Source organism: Stegastes partitus, unplaced genomic scaffold (assembly GCF_000690725.1).
Source record: "Stegastes partitus isolate 25-593 unplaced genomic scaffold, Stegastes_partitus-1.0.2 Scaffold677, whole genome shotgun sequence".
Taxonomy (NCBI): domain Eukaryota; kingdom Metazoa; phylum Chordata; class Actinopteri; family Pomacentridae; genus Stegastes; species Stegastes partitus.
In genome coordinates, this window is record NW_007578408.1 from 326,504 (window position 1) to 347,549 (window position 21,046).

General features: G+C 39.5%; 1 protein-coding gene across 2 annotated transcripts in view; it reads left to right on the top strand.

Annotated features, from left to right (window-relative positions):
- The window catches only part of znrf2b (zinc and ring finger 2b), a 36,297-nt gene that overhangs the window by 8,505 nt on the left and 6,746 nt on the right, over positions 1-21,046 (top strand). The window contains exons 2-3 of one of the 2 annotated variants that reach the window (XM_008290505.1): positions 19,203-19,298; positions 20,486-20,600. In XM_008290505.1, coding sequence (XP_008288727.1) covers positions 19,203-19,298; positions 20,486-20,490 — 101 coding nt within the window. In that variant the 3' untranslated portion in view covers positions 20,491-20,600. Of the gene's footprint in view, positions 1-19,202; positions 19,299-20,485; positions 20,601-21,046 lie in introns of those variants that run through there. The other variant, XM_008290504.1, reaches the window with a different exon arrangement.

Here is a 21,046-nt window from a genome sequence, read left to right on the forward strand (position 1 = left end):
ATAACCCCTATAAACTCAGCTCTATGTATCAAAGGCACATATTTATGAGTTTTCTTATCCATAAAAAAATCTCTTCTTACCTTAAAATGATTTACATACTTAGTAAACGGCTTGTAACTTTACACCGTCGTTAGATCTATGCAGTCCCTGCATCTCAGCCCTCACAGCAGCTTGAGCTCACCAGCTAACTTACAGCTCAACAAGAGGTGGTTTTAAAAATAACCTGCATTCACAGATATTGGAGATGTGTCTATCAGCACACCTCTAATTGATTTGTGTAATGTCTTGTGGTACTTCCTGCTGAAATATGTTGGAAATAACCATGTGATCTGAAATCCTGTGAATTTTTTCTAGTTGTGCGTATAACAGCATTGTGCCCACATCTCCTGTTTTATAAGCCCCCATCCTTGAAACTGGCTGCTTCTCACTGAAACTGAAGAAACTCACTATAAATGCAGAAGTCTGTTGTGCGGCAACATTGTGACTTTACAGCCTCCAGTACAAATTAAAAGATACAAACACCCCAAACCCTACAGCAGAACTTCCAGATAACACCAACAACATGCTGAATGGTGTGTACACACACAAACACTAGGCCCTCAGGCTGCTACAACAATATCTGGACTGAACTCTGGATGTCTTCAAATCCCAGAATCAAACCTTATCATAGGCTAAGAACTCCTGGAAAGGTTACACACTGAATGGGAGCTTTATTTCCTGCAGCCCGTGTGTACAGAAGATAACGCCATAGTCCATTATGTTTGAGCTGCTTGCAGAATTCCCATCCCTGCATGTAGGCTGAAAGCTCGTAATGGAAATTCTTCCCTGTTGTCAGTGTGTGATTTGAATGAATGCCCCTCCCTGTAGACTTTGATACCAAGCTCTGCAGCTTGGTTTTCTCAAATGGACATATTTCTGAATTCTAACAAAATTTTTTGATTTTCTAGATGTAATCATAGTGAACTGTGACTAGACTGCAAAACTGGATTCAAGGACCTTTGAAGGGCTTTTTATGTGAACAATAAAAGATTTTCCACCCCCAGTTTGTGTGTTTGACAGCGGCTTTCTGTTTCCCTACAAAAAGTAATTATAGCAGGTCAAAGGTCCTAAATGACGCGCAGTAATCATTCGTAATATGCATTTTATTTACAACAAGCTGTTGTCCACAGAGCACACAGCATACTGTACATGTGTATAGCTGCAGAGATCCATGGCAGCTAGTCGCACCTCAGCAGTGTTGTTGTGCTCTGATTCTTTTGTTTTTTGAAAGTTAAGTGGCAATAGCACAACTTATTAGTCATCTTCCGGGACATTACACTCGATATCTAACAGACTGATATTTATGTTACGTACTGATTACAGTCATATTGCTATAATAATAAGATATTCATTCTTTCTGCAGAATTTGCATCAGGACAGTTTTTTTTTTTGTGGCCCCACTACTACTATGGATACAAGAACAGCAAAACTGTCAGATTCCAACATGTTCAACTGTTTTTCAGATATAATAAATGGTGAACAAGCTATTGGTAGTTCAGGTCTTTTTTAGTGGTATGCCTATGTTGGTTATAGGTATTCTTCTGCACATCTACCAGCAAAAGCTACTCAAAGGATTGGTATGACTAAAAAGCTCAGTCCTACAAATTCTATCTATCCCTTGTTTGGAAATGCAGCACTTTAAGGTGACGCTAACAGCCTGCCTTTATATGGCCATTTCTGCATTTCTTTCTTTAGGAATTTTTGTATGTTTTTATAACACGGATGTGATAATAAAGGTGGACATAGCATCGCCTTCCTTGTGTATTTATTTAATTGGTGATTAGCAGTACTGCAGTGTAAAAATCCCAATTGCCCAAAAAGCTTAGAAAGACATGAAAGAGATGTCTGTAAACAGGACACTTCTGCCTACATTCAAGGTCAGTTTTTAATTTTCATATGAGGGATTTTTAATCCAGGGAAGTTTCATATGTGTTAAACCTCCCTGCAACCTAGAAAACACAGTTGAAAAGTTTATGAGCCATGTGGTAATCCCCCGTAGGGGATCAAAAGAGAAATATGCATGTGCAGTCAGCCACAATGTGGAAGCAAACCTGGAGGCTTGAAAAATTGGTTGACTCATTCACCAGGTGAACATTTTATATTCAAGCAATTGGGCGCTATCTTTTTGGGGACACAACCAGTGATGATACTTGACTATTTGCCTGGTGCTTTGGTTATCATCAGGTATGTTTCCAATTGTCAAGTGGATTTAAAGAAAACTCTTGAAATGTTGCAAAAAAGAAAGAAAATGTGAATTAGGCTTTCATCCATTTACTGCTATGGTGTAAATAAACTAGGCTGTGTACTGTTGTCAAATGGTAGTGGTAGAGGCCACATGACTCATGGCTGTAATAGACAGTATAGAAGAAGCTAGAAACAAAACCAATTGTTTGGCAACTGCTAAATACCTTTGAAGTTATGTGACTTAAATGTTCACTACAACAGAATTTGTTCTAAAAAGGTGTTTTCATCTCCTACCATGCACCGTAGCTCTTGTTTTAAAAAAAAGTCAAAACCTGCCTCAAATTTAAAAGTCCACCTTTTGAAGAAAAACTTTAGATTTAATACCTCTGCAAGATATTGTTAGAAACCAAATCACTGGTAAAAATAATCACAGGATGTAAGGATTTCTGAGAGGATTGGTGAACATTCATTGTTGTACACTGATGTAGAATTAAACAAATTGAAGAAAAGAGTATATGCATGGGGGGTTATCGGATGTTTTAAAAACACTTACAATGTGAAACAGTGTATTATATCAATTTTGTGATCTTGGAAGTAGTGGTTGCAACTGTGTTGCTCCAAAAGAACGCCGCTGGTCTTAGACACCAGGGACCTAGAAATAAGGAAAATAGGAGTGCTTGAGAGAACCCCACGTACTTTGTACCACCACCACACCTGGCCAATTTCTGTGTAAAGTGGGATTAAGTTGCACATATTTATTGAAACCACCCGCCTGGTTCATGTCACCCACACAGGTGTTCTCAGTTGTGTCTAACAGGACGTCTATCCGGGCTGAGGGAGACTCTTTACATGAATAGAAGCGATAAAGTGGTTATTTGTTTTACTGTTACAGGTGCAGCACACGTAATAGAAAAACGAGGGAGCACAGTGTGTACACATGCAAAATCCTTTATAGAGGCCTAATCAGGAGCCTTAAATAAAATAAACTGTGTAAGTGAACCATGCACAGGGCCTTTAGTGAGACGATGGCACTACACCACGAGGACTAAGAGTATAATTGTATCTTTTGAGTGAACTAAACTGTGAGATTGCTAAACTTCCAGGATGTGTCATACCTAGATGTTGGCCCTGTAACAGCGAGCGAACATAGCCTGCTGGACGAAACCATAAAATTATTATTATTATCAGATTAATGTCTTTAGTTTTAAGTAGCACAGTTGAGTATGTAGCCTCAGTGTTGTATGAAGTGTAGCAAACCACTTATTATACTGGCTACATATCAGGCTATTATGTCCCATATAGCCTACATATTTTTAAGAAGCAGTATTTGTCAGTAAAGTTACACAGATGTTAAAGTTATATAGCCTTCATTTATTCAGGACTAAAACCTAAGCTAATCTTTAGCTGCTGCATTTTCAATTTGAATAGTCTAATGGCTAATTCAAGCTTTGACTCAGTTGTGGCTCCTGGAAAAGTCATATTTTTTTGTCCATTTTAATCAAGAAGTTAGTTTAATGAATGAATCTTTTGACATACAGTATACATTTAAGTTTTTGTTGTAAAGTAGTTCAAACATAATCATGTGAATTTCAGTCACTGCTAATCTGCTAAACTCTGCTAAGGCTAATTAGCGTTTAGCATGACCACTTAATCAGGTGCTAACTTCTGTCTCCATAATTACCTAATATTTAGCTTTTGCTTTATTTGAGTGGTAAACCAAATTAAATTTGCAAGGTGTTTGAGCATTAGAAATAATTTGATTAATTATCAGTTTGAGTAAACAGAAAGAGTGGCCAAATAAGCATCAATTAAGATTAACAGCTAGCCTTACTTAGCCTGTAGTACAATGGTATTGGTTTTATCTGTTTTCTCCTTCTTGTAAAAATTGCATTCAGTTGTTCCCCCCAAAAAATGTATATTCTGTGACATAGCATTTGTAGAAGATAATATAACAGGGAAGAGTGAAAAATATCATTAGCTCTGCTTATATGGTAAACATTACATTACATTAATTTATGAGGAAATAAAACTTGCACTTCTTTTATTTTATTTTATATTATTTTTAACTAAGCACCATTTGTGTTGTGAAGCAAATAATATGCTGAGAAATAAAGCTTGCAGTGCTACGGTGTCATTCTATCACTGAAATCACAAAGACTACAAAACAGAAATGGGTGCACTATTATACCAAGGCTAGACTGCAAACAGCACACACAGCACTTGTCCCTGTTTGACCTGAAAGTAAACAGCACCATCTGACTCCTCCTGTGGGATTCTGAGACTCACCTCAGATGAGCTCTCACAGTTAAGCTGCAGATGATATCACTTAATATTAAGTAAGTTTGATCAGAGGTTAATCATTTGCATCATGCATCAAACGTGTTAGTTTTGATTACATTTTAACAAGATAGTAAAATATATCAGAAGCAATAAGAGGCTGGCTTGACCTTAAGAGGGGTTCAAGTGCTTTCAGTTAATTTAAAGTTCTTAATGACGTGGTGTAAGTTGCGTTTAATATTCCTCATTAGATGGCGATGCCATTGTTCATGTCATTGCCAGTCAGTGTGAGTGATACTTTAAATTTTACAGTTGTGCAGTTGTCCCTGTCTGCTTACATTACAACTGATTTTTTTTCACAAAGGGCTACTTAAAGAAAATCTAGTTTCCACTGTGTTTGTGGGCAACTTTTAAGTGAAAATCTGCCCTGAAATTTAACTCATATACATTGTGACACACCTGTGGTATTGTGCAGGTATGTTGTCATTTATTACCTTTGTCAAGCCTTAAGTTTCTACAAACTGACTGACTGTCGTGATAACATAATGTAGAGAAAAACCCTGAAGCTGCTTTCCACAGTCAGTCGTGGAAAAAGTTCCTAACAACACCTAACGTAGGACTAACCTGAAGAGGAGGCTTAGCTGACCAAATAGAAACCTGAGCTCCTCCTGAAATACATTTGCTGGAATGGTGTCTTATTATTTGTTGTGGATTTGTTGTCAGATCTTCCTTTTTTTGTGACTGTGTTGTGTTACTAATTTAGTCCACCACCTGTCCATATTTACTGGCCCTCAAGTACATTTTGAGAAGCAAGTTTCTTCAAAAAACAAGATGTCAGAGTGGGATGTAGTCTAAAATCATTACAGGTTTAGCTTGCTGAGTGTTAATATAGTGAACCCAACAGGCTAAAAACCGTGTCACAGTAGTTCCAGACATAATCAACCAAGTCTGAAAAGGCTCCCGATTCGAATTACCTGATTTTCAAAATGAAAAAAAAAAAAAAATCAACCAACTTAATGCAGCCTTGTAAATGTTTACCTTCATACTCATATTTATATTTTCAGATTTACAGGCAATTGACGTACATAGGGGTGGGTCAAAGTTTTGCACTTTTTAATTTGTGTTCATGTTTTCCTGCATTTTTGAGCCCTCCTGACTTCATATGTAAAGGTCATGTGGACTTTTTCAGGACTGACAAACACATTTGAGCTGCAACCGAACCAGGACTATGAAACTTCATTATATAAATACTTATGTTAATTTACCAGACAAAAATGCTGATTTTGAGGGGTCAGGTGGGAGACACTGACCGATCTTTCATGGAATGACCCTTTTATAGAGAAACACCAGTATGTTCAGGCATGGGACACAACTGGATATCCACTGTAATTAATAATCACAATGCACATTGTAATTAGTAACTACAATGCACAGTACACGTTATTATACAGAGACAAAAACATCTTATTGCTTTTCACAGGAATGCGTTTGAATATTCTATGAAATCCAGCTGTAACAATTTCTTGCAATAGCTGATGAAGGCTGTTGTAGACAAAACATTTGTAGTTTCGACTTTGTGTATTTTTTTCCCAACAGTAGCTGCATTATTTTATTCCTTTTGATGAAAGTCAGCAGGAGGCTGTTTCTGCTCTGTGAGACTGATCAAAGAAGCTAGCTGATGTAGTCCATCTGCAAAGCAAGGATGGGTTTGTTGCTTATCTGTTTTCTGGAGAGAGCTAAAGCCAGATTGGAGCTGGCAAGGAGGCTAGTGAGGAGACAGAGCAGTGCCTTACGGGTTTTTTGTTTACTGTTGCTATCATTGTTCATGCACAAGGACAGAGCGGACTGGAGCCTACACACTCTCTCCAACTGAGAATAACGCAATTGTGTCTTACTAGAGAAATGTCCAAAAGGTCAGTGTGAGGATTGAGGAGATCATGAACCACAGAGCTGAGACATGCTGGCGTTAGTGGCAGAGTCAGTCTGGGTTAGCTGAAATCTACCATGATGAGATAAGCCAGCACTACTTAACCTGCTTTTCTAATCTTTGCTGCTGAGTGCCTTCATTTGAATACTGCAGCAGATTTGTGTTGGTGTCTTATTGCATGGATGTGACGTCAACCGCGGGTTTTTGAAAGGATGTTTTGAAGCTGGGATTTAGGTTTGCAGCTTGCCTCTTGCATTGTCAGTTACTCGACTGTAATTTCTCGCCTGCTTCAGTCACTTCCTGAATTGGACCTGGTTATCTGTTTTGTTCTAGAAACTGCTGATATCTTTAATTGAATCATGATTCACAATTATATCAAAGAACTTCTTTCCTTAATTGAAGTTTTGAAGTCAGAATTTGAGTAAAGATATCTGGACTTTACACACAGAATTGGCAAAACTGCATTGTTGATATCATCAATTACTTTCAATGGGTAGTTCTTCCTTATCAAAATGTCATTGCGGATATCTTTAGTTGAAGTATTGAACAGACTAAATGTGCCGTGCATATCCACAATATTAACTCTGTCAGTATAATATAGAAAACTCTAGTGACATTGGTGGTGGAAAACAATCGTCTGGTACGTCAGCTGTCTTCCATCACCAGTCTATCACAGGGCTACACTTAGAGACAGACAACCAAGCACACCATTCACACAGTTTAGAATCACCAATTAACCTCAACATGTTTTTGGACTGTGGGAGGAAGCCGGAGAACCTGAAGAGAACCTATGCTGCACGGGGTACGCTACAAACTCCACGCAGAAAGATCCCGATCCCCCACCGGGACACGAACCGGCGACCTTCTTGCTACGAGACAACAGTGCTAACCAACTGCGCCACCTTGCAGCCTGTCAGCTGTCTTATTAGTCTTAATTTAGATCACTGTGGAAACACAAATAATAAAGGGCTCCCAGCTAGAACTAGAAATTTAGATGATTTTTGGTGGAAAGACTATAGTTGTGCATCAAATCAAATCAAGTTTATTGTCATTGTGCTGTACATACACAGTAGTACAGGCAAGATGGGAGAGCGTTGCTTCAGGATTATTTAATTAGTACGTTTTGCGGAATGCAGGTCTGGGATAAGACACTAAACGTTCACTCCCACTGTCTCCTGAAGGGGCCGCTGCGTCCATGTGTGCCGCCATCACTAAGTTGCATCTCATAAACATCTAAATAAAGCAATAACAGCCTCATATTGTACTCCTGCTGTTATGCGCATAAGCATGACACTATGACACCAGACAAAAGACAAGTAATGAAACAAATGAAGCACAGATAAGTTAAACAAAATAAGGTAGAGTATAGACATACAGTGTAATATAGGTGTGTCATTAAAGAGTGGAGGTATGGATTTGACGATGAGCACTATTTAATGGTCATGTGACAACAGAACCAGCTTTAAAATCAGAACACAGTACATATTGCCCCGAATTATGTGAATACTTTGTTAGCAAATAGTTGCCTGTTTACATATCCAGCAGACACTGAGCAACATTCTCTTGGAGTCATGTTTCTGGCCACCTGATGAATGTCAGTCTGACAATCTTTTTTCTTCTAGCTCTGTTTAGAGCACCTCCTTCTTCTCAGAAAACAACGTGGCTGTTTGGCAGGTAAAGGCTCTTTAATTTTTACTGTGGCTGCACTTCGCCAAAAAAAGAGCAGCCTGTGGCTTCCTGAGCACTGTCATCATCTCATTTCTCATGTATACAACTATTTTAGAGAATTTAATGGTTCGACAGCGTGTGAGCGAGAATAATAGTTAATGAAAATTGCTTTTGTCTCATTGTTCTAGTGAAGACACTGTCAGCACAGCCCTCCTGCTGATAAGACCAGACCTACCTCACACACACACTGACACAATCAAAGTAAAAACCCTGCGGGGAGTGTACTCTCCAAACTAACTAGACTGGACTTACTGTGTGGGAGTGTATTCAGTGCCTGTTGTGACAACACTCATCCTGCCATGGTCTGTCCACATGTGAAGCACAATCAACCAGTCAGTAGGCACTTAAAGCCTTTGGTTAATGTGCCAGTTTGTTTTTTTTAAACCGCCCCTTGCTGTTTTTCTGAAGTGCTGTCCATCTGCTGAGTCTCAGATGGCAGATGATTAATGGCACACACCACCTGTTGGACCTTTACTGTCACTTGACTTGTAAGTGGAAAGAGCGAAAACCCCCTTTAAAGCCCACAGAATTTTAAGATCATGATGTGTTACTGAGAATGAGATGTGACAGTCTTTTCTACATGTCTGTGTGAATACTGCAGTCATTTAATACCAGCACAAAGAAGGAAAACATTGACAAGCTTTCACACATTAGTATTAACCCTGTACAGCCTCAGCCATGAAATAATTGCCAGAAAATTATTTATTTATTTATTTTTTTTAAATTTCTAAATAGGAGTGTTTATTGAACCTTCTGACAAATAAAAAATAAAAAAGTAATGTCATTTTGCATATATGAGTTTTAATTTGTATCATTTTTGCTACATCTGGCATTGTTGGTGCATGAATTATGATCTATGGTGGATTTTCCATGCATGGAATGTGTCTGATTGTATATAGCGTGTTTTTCAGGAAAACGAAATATTACACTGATGATGAGGAGATTTAAAAAACTCAGGTATTAAATATGATACACTTGGTGATACAGGGTTAAGATGCTTACCCCCACTGTTAAGATTATAACCACGCGAGATACGATTGAAAAAAACCTAAAGACATCTATTTTTTTCATTGTGCAGTGTTTTTGGGAAACCAAACACAAATAGTATACACTTCTAAAATGGCTCATGTACAATTCAGATTGGATTTTTTTGACGTGGGTGGATTTTCCCACTTAGATTCTCATAGTTACTGCCTGATGATATGATTTAAGTTCGAATAAGCTTAAAATGTGCTTACCAACACCTCCAAACCTCACTAATTAATACAGTTTGACTTGCAGAAACATAACAAACATAATCTGTGGGCCAATGAGAGTTATTTACAGGAGCTATTTTGTTTAAAAAAAAAAAAAAAAAAAAAAAAGTATTATGCTAAAATATTATTAAAAAAAAAAAAAAGATCTGTTTTCTCAGAAATGTAGTGGAAGGTGTCCAGCTAGAGTGTCGGTTGCCAGTTCTTGTGCAGGATTCTGGACTGACCCGTGACCATACCAGTGGTACCAAACCATTGTAACAACAACTCTACAGAAAGCAGCACAGCCACTTTGACAACTGCTGTTTCTTTGTTTTCAAGCAGTTGTTACTCAATGGAACTCCCCCTAAAAGCACAAATGATCATTCTTGCCTTCATTTTTGTGAGATGGTTCAATAAATGACACATAGTGTGTTAAGCGGGGAGCTTTCAAGACATTGTTAGGTGTGCTGTTTTTTTTAACCTAAACTTGACCCAGGCTGACTGCTTCCAACTGTTGTCCCTATTTTAAGTTCTGCTTTAAGTACTGTCTGCACTACGATTTACTCAGAAAAGTTATTCTAGTTATTGTGACATGTTTTGCCTTTCTTGGATAGCATTAGTTGAGCTACAGACAGGGAGTGGGGGAACCATGGATGTTGCTGTTCTGCACTATAAACCTCAACAGGACATTTTCAGTTGTAATTGTTTTACAAACTTGACCACAATCATTTTTTTGGAGAGGCAGTGTTTTACTGCCTTCTCTCTGGCCTACCTTACGAGGACCTGAGTGGGTCACTTTGATCTTTGCACCACTGCCTCCTGGTGCTCTGTGTTTGTGTGTGATGCTAATATTTGCTCAGGGGTAGTCAGAAAGACACAGACTGACGTAGGCAGAAGGCAGTGTTAGCTTGACAGGAGGAAGGAATCTCATCACTTACCATACTTAACACCCATTTTCCCAGCAGCTGAAAGCACGTTTATTTATACCCCTCCTGGCACTTGCCTCTCCAGCTCCCCCTCCTCTATGTTCCTTCTTCATTCCTCCACCTCTTTTTATCCTCTCCCTTGGAGTGCAAGTGCCAGTAATATGAATTATACATGCATCAACAGGCCAACTGCTTCCTAGCTCAGCTATCAGAAGGATAACCATCATTTGTCATCACCACTGACTCAAACTTGCAGCTTTTGGTCCAATTCTCTGACCTTGACCTAAGAATTATGGTGGCCGACACGGGCAAATGATGTGCATATACACAAACGAGCTGCATATACATGAATGTGTTGCATAAACAGAAATGCGCTGCAAAAATGGAAATGCGACAAAGTTGGGCAAATCGTGTCCCAGGACACGAAACAATAGATTAAGTTTCGTGACTATTTCACGAATTGCTGCGAGACTGGGTTGGCTTTTCCCTCAACTAGTGTTACTTGTCTCGCTCACCATTAGCTGCCTCTCAGGTGAAAAACTCACTACTGCCCCTAGAGGCCTGAAGCACTTCCGTTGTGTGAGTGGATATGCAGCGTTTTCTTTTTGCAGCGCATTTCTGTTTATGCAACGTATTCATGTATATGCAGCTCATTTGTGTATATGCATGTTGTTTGCCCCAGTCGGCCACCGTAAAAAATGGGTTCCATAGCATTTCATTCAAACTCAACCCTGTATGAAATCTGCCTGTTCAATCTGAAAAATGTAGAAACACTCATCATGTCTGTTTAGGCTACAGTTGTAAAAAAGTAAAGTTGTAAATTACTCAGAGTACTAAAATAATTTCCAGAAAGTGAACATGTGGGTGATTATGTCTGTTGGAAAGAAAACTTGGAAAGCTGCAGGGACCTTACACCTCCTGCCCATATTTTCACTGTGTTTACTTTCAGTCATACTAAAAACACACTAAAAATGTTTCATGTAGAAATATGTTTGAGCCTCTGGTTTATGCCCTAATATAAACCTTTTATGTGACTTATCATTTCCAGGCTCTTTAAAAGAGAGATGCAAAGTCCAAAGTTACCATGGCTCATAAAGCCACAACAGACACATTACAATGAGGTACACCAAGTTGTATAAACTATTACACAAGTTACCTTAAAGACATTTAAAACATTTCCTCCAACTGAGAAAATGTGATTTAGTTGGTCATGATTGATGACCTGCATGTCCCAGCCAGCTTTCAACTCATGAATCTGCCGAGCTCTGTGCAAAACTAAAGCTAAAATTCAAAATGAATGTAAGCAGCTGTGTTTATGGATGTGCTGATAGGCGTCTGTGTGTGACACAGTGAGCAGGGGGTGTGGGGGAGGTAGTACAGCCACATCAGTTAGATGATCAGTGAACTGATCAATAAAATGATGATTCATAAATCCCATTTAATAGCACGGAGGACTGGATGTGCTGATTCAGGGGCTGCAGGAGAGCTGAGTTAAGGACAGTGGATAATGAAGACGAACCCTGGGATGCTCTCCAAACGGCAGATTAGATGGCGAGCAGTGATGTGGTGCTTATACAGTCAAAAGTGTGGAGAATTCTAGTTAACAGTGTGTGAAGTTTTGAAGCCGTGGCCAAGTAGCTGTTGGCTTGCAGCTTGTTCAGGAGAGCTTTATGTGTCACGTTGGTCTTTGTCAGCATAGAGAAGGCAATGAAGGAGAACAAAATGGATTTTAGAAGAAGGATTTCCTGATGTCCTAAGCTATGTGCAGATAGATTTATGTCAACCTGCTCTTGGCTCATTTCGTGCACATCCAGTCTTATTTCTCATCATCTTTTAAGAAGAATGGAGGGCAACAACACTCAATAGTTGTATAAATGAAGATATGCTGAAATTTTAACGACGATCCATGATAATCCAAACCAAATACATGAAAGAACCAAGCTTACAAAGAAGGAAGACATAAGCTGCCATGTGCATCACATTGTGTCTACAGCAAGCTTGCAGTAAGTCTGAGCTTTGGGAAGTTTATTTTCAAATAAGTTTTGAATCAACTCTAATGTTTGTAAGGACAAAAGAGATCAATGTATCAGTTCTACAAAGCACTTCCAGTCAGGGATTTTCCTGGAAGTCCAAGAGCGTTGGGATGCTGCAGTCTCTGCAGTTTGTCCGTAGGATCCCCGGCTTTCCTCTTGATGATACAACAAATAAATCAGTGATCCACAGCACGTGAAACTATGTGATGTGGACTGTTTTTACATGGGTTTTAGCAATGCTCGGGGCAAATTTCTCACCATGAAATTGTCTGTCAGTTGATGCATCCATCACTTTGGATCAGACTAGAACATCTGGAATATCAACAATTATTGGATTGTTTGCCATCGAATTTTATACAGACAGCCAAGGTTCCCAGAGGATGAATCCCACTGACTTCTGAGATCCCAGGACTTCTCCACAAGAACCGTCACTACTGTGGTTTAGGGTGAAATGTCTTGACAACTATCACATGGAAGTTGTTACAGATATTTCTTAGAGCTTTGTATCTAATAACTTTCATGATGTTTTGGCTTTCCCTCTGGTGCTACAATCAGGTCCGAGTTTTAGCTTCTTCCAGCAATTTGTCAACGTCCAAGAGATATTGTTCAGACATTCACCATCCCCTTAAAATCCTCATGACTTTGGTAAGCCTTTGACTTTTTCTTGGGTGGAAAGTTGAAAAGAATGGTTGACATAGACACCCCGTAAATTTGTGGTGGCACGGTGTTTCTGAAGCTGTCCAACCTACTGTCATGCAGGTTGGACAGATAATGAATTCTGCTTTTGTCTTGTTTCTGCGCCATCAGCATTTGAGGTATCAAACATGATTTAATTCAGCTCTTGAAGGGCACTTTCAGGATAAACAGTAGTTGAAATAGAACAAACCTCAGCTGCCCTGTGGTGGAACCTCATCTCATTTATTAAAATCAAAGTTCTTATTCTTGCAGTTATTAAGTCTGTGTTTTTTCACTCTTTTTATAGATGAGAGATCCACTGTCAGTGACTCATACCAAGATAAGGGATTTGAAAAGAAAGACTAAAAATGACATTACCCCAAAGATGGTCTGCTTGACAGTAAACGGATTTCTCAGCAGTCTGCATCACAATGAAAGTACAGGCATGTTGTGACAGGTTCCTTTAAATGTAGAATTCATCCAGCTTTTTATTTGTCTATATGACTCCCAAGGTCTGGTATTCTCAGCATTGTTCATCTGGATGTCGGTGTGCGTAAGCTCACTTTTTGTTCTCTGAAGTTATTCGTTCAGAAGACACAATATTTCAGACTCCACTGATCAGATGTTGGTGACATTTTAAAAACCACTGACTGGCCCAAGGCCTCTACATTTAAAAGTCAGAGCTGAGACTTTCGTAACCATTCCTATCTCCTACACTGCAGCTTGGATAGATATGGACACTTGATAAAATCTGTAGCTATCTGTCGTCACAGAATACTCTGGAGAATACTCCAGTTCCAACATTTCATTCTGTGTTGGATTTTCCATCATTTAAGTCTAGTGGAAACCAGGCACATTGTCACAATTTTTTAAACTGGCCAAATGAAGGAAGGGATGACTGCATTGTTGTACTGCAGTTAAGATCACCTTGGCTAGCTCATCTGCCACACTGCTACACCAGTACTTTTTTTGCTTTCAGCACTGATGGAGCCTATAAGGAGCCATTTCCTTCATCATTGTTTGACCTAATCATTAGCTGCTCTTAGTGACAATAATTTTTTTGTATTTTATGTCTACTTTATTTTAAAAATGTGATGTGTAAAGTTTTTGTCTCGTTGTTTTGTTTTTTTAGTATTTTACATTTATTTTCTGTTGTTTAACACATTTTGCAGGTCTGTCTTATAACATGTACAGTATGAATCAATGTAGACATCGAGTTGTAAGTTTCAAAGTTGTTGGGTTTTTTTTCTCCAAAAAGTTACTTAAGCAAATATAACAATTCATAAAAAACATGTGACGTAAGTACATGTAACTTATTACTACCTAGAGGTTTTTCTAGAAAAAAGTTGTATGAGGGAGCTAGGGCTGAACCCGAATAGCCAAATAGCCGACTATTCGTTTGCTGTGCTGGAATTGGGACATCAAACTTGATCTCTGAATACCGCCCCCTGCTGCTGCCGCCGCAGAAACGGTGCTGTCACTGCTAACCTAAACACAGAAACTGGACTTAGTAGCTAAATGCAGCCTGTGCGTCACGCCCCCTCCGGAGCCTGAGCGCACCATGTGCCCACCCCCTGTCGCAAGAAATATTCACCCGTCACCACCGTGCAGCACCCCCCAATATTCGGGATATTCGTCATTAATTGGGACCGAATGTCCGCAGATCAATAGTTGCCCCCTTCTGCGGTGCAAAGCCTTTCAAAAACTGAAGCTTAAATGGGACATTCTGAGAGAAATTTTAGCTCATGAAACTTGATGAAAAAAGAAGTCATCTTCTTCTACCCCGGACAGACTTTTGCCTTCTTCTGTTTTGTGCCGTGGGATGACATCTATAAATGCCCAGGCATCAACAAAAACAGCTCGCGACGCGACCTTTTCTGTCAAAGCTCCCGCACCAGTGGATGAAAGGTCATTCAGTCTCGAGAAATCTTGCTGTGTAGGTCAGCTGACCTTGCATGTAACCCATATGAAATCTTGCGAGAGCAGCTAACACCAAAACAATATGGCACCTTGGCATGGGAAACGCCAATTTCGATCGTTTTTTGCACCATCTAATGGTGTATCTACCGCAATTGGAACATGCTGGAGTCATTATAACGTTTTTGATGATCAGATACATTGTCTTGTGATGGTGCTGGGATATTTTCACAGCTGAGAAGATCGTTTTCGTGAAGATTGCATGTTGTACGGCAGCATGTAAGAACATTGCCCAAGTGTTACGAGGGTTCAGTTGGCATTTTGGTAAGAGGGTGCAAGCCTGGAGTATGAGGGCACAGCGCCCCTGTAACATTATTTAGACAGACCTCTGCTACCCATGCATTGACAGGGATAATATGTTGTCATGCCCAGCCCTTATTCAACCATCCTTATTATCACAACGTAAACATGATAAATCGAAAACAGTGCTCAGTAAAAACTTCTGACCTACACCCCCATGTGCTAACTGTGTGAACTGCACACAGAATAAATGATCCCATCAGAATTTGGAGCAGCTTTCTGCATAAACAGCACATGTATTTAGTAAGACAGAGTCTTTTTAAAAACAAAAAACAACTTATGTTTGCACTGCTGTCAACAAAGCACTACAGCAACTGGTCTTTTGCAATGGAGACAATTCGACATAAGGCAGTCCAAGTGCCTTTTGTTTTTAGTGGGCCAGTTTCATGGTTTTAACCAGCCTCAGCTGCACTCACTCTGTGCCTCCTATGCACTACACCTGGTTTGCGCTCCCACCAAACCAATCGCTTCCTTACCCAACTCTGTTAAAGCACATGAGCAAAAAGGTTCCATTATATTTTGAAGATGACAAGACTGAGTAAGCAAACAGAAACAAAAGCATACATATAAAAGTTTCAACAGAGACATCACAGTCAGCTTAATATTTTCCTAGAGGTCAGAAGGGGCCTTTCTGTTTCTTGCTGTAGATTTGTCCAGCTTTACAGTGTTGGGCATCAGTTGGAGTTAAGACTTATACAGATACACACATGAATAGTTGCATAGCCACATAGCCAAATGATGCACTGCACAAAGCAGAGACTGAGACCAGTCAGGGTACCAACCTTTCCACCAAATAGAGTTCCTGGAGTAGCAGAATGATGGGCATATATGGATCTAAGCAAATCAACAATGAACTGAAAAAGTATCTATATCTTCAGGCGGTAAATTTTTGAAAAGGTTTCATAAGACAAAGGGATCAGCCAATTTCCTCAAGCCAAAGCCCACCTAATCCTGGAAATGAAACAAAAACCATGCCAACTGACATTGTAAGGTTTTCTTATGTCATCAGAGTCATGTTCTGACAGTGTTCTTTCACTTCTCAGTGAACCCAGCAGTAGTCAGAAAGGATCTTTTTGTTATAAACATGTTCTATCCCCATGCTTCTATCAGCATAATGATGATAGTGATGAGTTTTAACATCCTCACCCGATGAATGGCGTGAAAAGTGCACTTCATAAATAATTTTCCCATTGTCTCATCATCTAAACCTCTCACCTCTCTTCAGTGTTGTTTTGGAAATTTATGGCTTTGCACCTCAAAGAAGCAGATGTTTCAGATCATCTGACTTTGTTCTCTTAATTCGCTATTTGTTTTCATTAATTCTTTGCATATGAATCCTTCCACAGCAGAAGTTTGCTGCTGGGCAATACAAAGCTAAAACATATGCATCCATGGTTATAAACAGTTGTGTCATTCACACATACATGCATACTCTAGAGTGTGTGAGTTGTTCTAGGAGAGATAGACTTTCAGAAGCCAACGTTTTAATGCGACCAGCAGCAGGTATGGCCTCAGTAAGACATGCATGAGAACGCAAGCAGGAATTTAATTTACTGGAGAGAGCATCCCATACAGTTTACTGGATGAGTCATCACAGCCTCACAGGGAGGAGGACACAGCTCTGGGTTTAGCATTTTTCACAATGACTGCTGGAGTCATGCAGAGCTGGAATTCATCCTCATTTCTCTTTCGTATAAACACACCTAGACTGTACATTCCTAATTGTCAGCAGATGGCGAGGAGATCTTGAGAGATGACGTCCTGCTTGTGTGTGAGTGTTGTGATTCACTGAAATAGGTCAGACAAGCAATGGAGAGCCTACTTCTGGCTGCACTAATCTATTTATCCGGTCAGTATCCCAGCATGCGGACTGATTTTAACAATGTAGGAAGCTCCACACACAACATGCATGCATTTACACTCCTCGGTCTGACGTCCATCACCTGTCTGTGATATGTGACACTCTGCCCCCTGCTGCAGAACTGTTCTGCCAGTGGCTGATGGAAGACAGAGCAGAGTTGCTCTGAAGGTAATCTGTGACAAAGGGCAGGGTGATGTCAGTGGAAACTGCAGGATTAGTTGTTCTGGCTGAGATTGTGACAAGATAATTGTGATGGAAGTAGAAACAGAGAGATAATTACAACCTGAGTTGTAACTGTAAATATTTAGGGGCATATTGTTTGGAGCATTGTTTTTGTATTTGCAGCCTTTCATATGAATCAGTGTCTTTACACTGATTCATATAGTGTAATAGTGATTAAACCTACAGCCTTTTATTTACTGTGTTATGCCACTGTCACTGCTATTCAGTGTGCACACTCCCTCTGGTATGTCATGTAAAACACTGCTGTAATATGAATAATAAATGGATTTTGTGAGCTTTTATGAGCAAATCAGGAGGTATTTGTCTCACTACATGATGATTTTCTTTTTATGTTGACAGTACAGGGTCTTCCTTTTTAGGTTTTGGTGGGCTTATGCAAGGAAATTCGATTTTATTCGACTGAAAACTTGTCTAATCCTCCGGTAGTCGTTTCACACTTGACAGTGTTTGGCTACTAAAGTCAGTGCTCAGTTTGTCAGCAGGTCACTTTCTCAGTGGCTGGAATCACTTGCTAGCTGACTGACTTAAAAAAAAATCCACAATGCAACACTCTCTGTAGAAGATTGCTATTACACTCTGCTCAAAAAGAATATTCTAAATTAGTCTACTTTCCAATTATCAGATGACCCTCACTTGTATTTACACCAATACTTTCTCTGCAGGGCGACAACTCTGCATAGTTTTTTTTCAGTTCATTTGACGTAGGCACTACACAAACATGCTAAGGCTGTGCCTAATGCCTTGTCTCTACAAATTTAGCTTCATGTCTTTAAAGTCATATAATATACAGAGTATGCCCACTGGATTCAACGCAAGGAAATGCATTTCATTATGAATAAATGAAGATTTCACCGCAGCCATGGGAGAGAGGCTAACGAGATTTTAACTGTCTGGTTTCATTATTTGTATTTTTCATTTTTTTATTTATTTATTATTTTTTTATTCCACAAGCTGTCAGAATGCTGAACTGCTGATCCAGATATACAAACACTTCTTTATATAAATTTTTTTAAGTTATTGCATCCTGAATAAACGTTCTCTCATCTCGCCTGTGCTACTGTGTATGTACAGCAAAATGACAATAAACTTGATTTGATTTTGATTATTAAATACACACAGCGAGTGAACCACTACAGTGTGTGTGTCCTCTGTATGTTACACAAATTTCTTTAATAATTAAACATTTACACAATTTGACTGTCAGCATAGTCAAACAAACTCAATAGCCTGTTAGCTAATTAGTTTTTCCAACTTGCTGGCACACAGCCTGGTCTCTCCGTAATCCACTGCAAAAGTTTTATGTACTCGAGGCACATTCCAGCCTGGAGAAACAACAGAAGAAGGATTTTTGCAAACACATCAGCGATCACAAACGTTCTCATAGGAATGATAAAGAATACATGATCTGTAAGTCTTGTTTCAGTTTGTTTCTACCAGCCAAAGCCAGTACTTCCTCTTCAGAATTCCCCTCAGTCACTACAACAAACAACGTCTCAAAATGTGTTTTCAGGACACCTTAAACGATCCAATTAAAATTCTTTGTTTTGCGCATTTCAAAATGGTGACCATTTCATATTTTTAGCTCCACATTCACAAGACCGGACAATTTGGGAGTCGTAGTAGGAAATTAGATGCAACAACACTTCAGCAAATGGTGCTGAAGAGAGAAGAAATAACTTGGTGTTTGTCACTTTATTAGAGTTTGACCCTTGGATTCAGTCTTCCTCTGAGTTTTTCCACACATCCCACCCTCCACTTCTTATTCATTGCTGCTGTGTTTTCCTTTCTTTCTTCCAGGCTTCAAGTGCCCTGTGTGCTCCAAGTTCGTGTCGTCAGATGAGATGGATCTTCACCTGGTCTTGTGTTTAACCAAACCCAGAGTGACATACAATGGTAAGACTTGTTTTTTACTTCCATAGTATGATAGCATGCAAAACAACTAACTGCACAACAATCACTGATAAACCGTAAATGTGGCATAAACTATCTGTCATTACAAACATGACTGTGGTGTGGTATGTAACAAAAAAAAAGTATTGTCATGCCAAATAACTAAAAGAAGCACATAAAAAAATGTCTCATGGAAGAAGATATGCAAGATATATCAGCTTAATGTCACCCTCCCTCCGCCCTCCAGCAGGCTTATAATTATCCTGGAGACGATCATCACTGTCACATTCCAAAAATGACTAACTTTCTCGTGAAACTAGACAATCACAGCTCTCTGGTTATGTAACTAGATTCTCCTTTTGCAGTCTGCTTCCCTGTGAAATCTTGTGTAATCTTCCTGTAATATTTCCAAAACCGTAGACGAAAGCTGTGGTTGCCTGAGGGCAGCTTCTCCTTGTATTTATCACAGATCTGTTATGTATTTAATGATATCACAACCACGTTTAATGTGACCGGGGGAAACTTTGGAAGGGCTGTTTTGTTGGATCCTCTGCTGAGCCTTTCTGCCTTTTGCTAAGCCGGAACACGGACTTTTAAAGGTCATTTAAAAAAATTTTTTAAAAAAAGCTCACCATGTGAACTTATAGGTACCAAGATACAATCAGCTTTTCCTGCAAATTTTACACTTTTTTTCTGGTGTGTCTGTAGAGCGTGATTTCACATTTTGATAAAGCTCTTTTACATTTGGTCATTAAAGAGTGGTGAAATTGTGCTGAGTGGAGCATTTTACACTTTGACTTGTGTCACTTGTGTTACTTCTCTCTGGTGGAAAACTTCACTGTCAGTAGCCTCTAAATGAGCCCGTGTGTCAGCGGCGTATTCAGTTTAATCCCTGGTTGTCCCATACAGTGTTTTCAGGTGGAGTCATACTCTTCCCAAAAGTTTCTCATTGTCCTCTTTTGCCCAAAAAGTTTTTCATGCTTCATTAGATTCTGTTAGACTGGCCACAGACCATGAGTCACAAAAATATATTTAATTTACATATATGGCCTTTTCGAAGGTTTTCTGTTGTTGTTGTGGTCAACAGTAATTAGTGTTGTGTTGTGCACTTATTGACATTTATTTTGTAATAAACTTGATTGGAAAAAAAATATTTTCTTCGTTAGTTGACATGTGTCTTTGGTCAATAGGGTGAAATTGCCTCACAGCCCAGAGCTGTTTCTGGGGGGTGACATTTGCAGACACTCTGAAGACACAAAAAGCCCATCAATTTCATTTTTTTCCAGGATCAGTATTGATGACTAGTGATCAAGGAGTCAACAGTCTATCCCAGCTGATTTAGGGTGAAGGCAGGGGACACCCTGGAGAGACAACCAAGCACACTCACATTCACACCTACGGACAATTTAGAATCACCAATTACCCTCAACATGTTTTTGGGAGGAAGCCAGAGAACCCGGAGAGAACCCATGCTGCAGAGAACATGTAAACTTCACACAGAAAGACCCCGGATGTCCTCACCAGGACGCGAACCGGCAACCTTCTTGCTGCAAGGCGACAGTGCTAACCACCGATTCACCTTGCAGCCCAAGTATGTGAACAGAGCTTCTCCTTTCACAGATACATGTCTATGCACACATGTTGGTAAAAATTTAAATACATGTCAAGCCGATCCTCAGGCTGTGGTTTGAATGTGATGGGACCAGCAGGGATTGGCTCTGTTTTTAAGATTGTTCAGTTCAAATCACCTC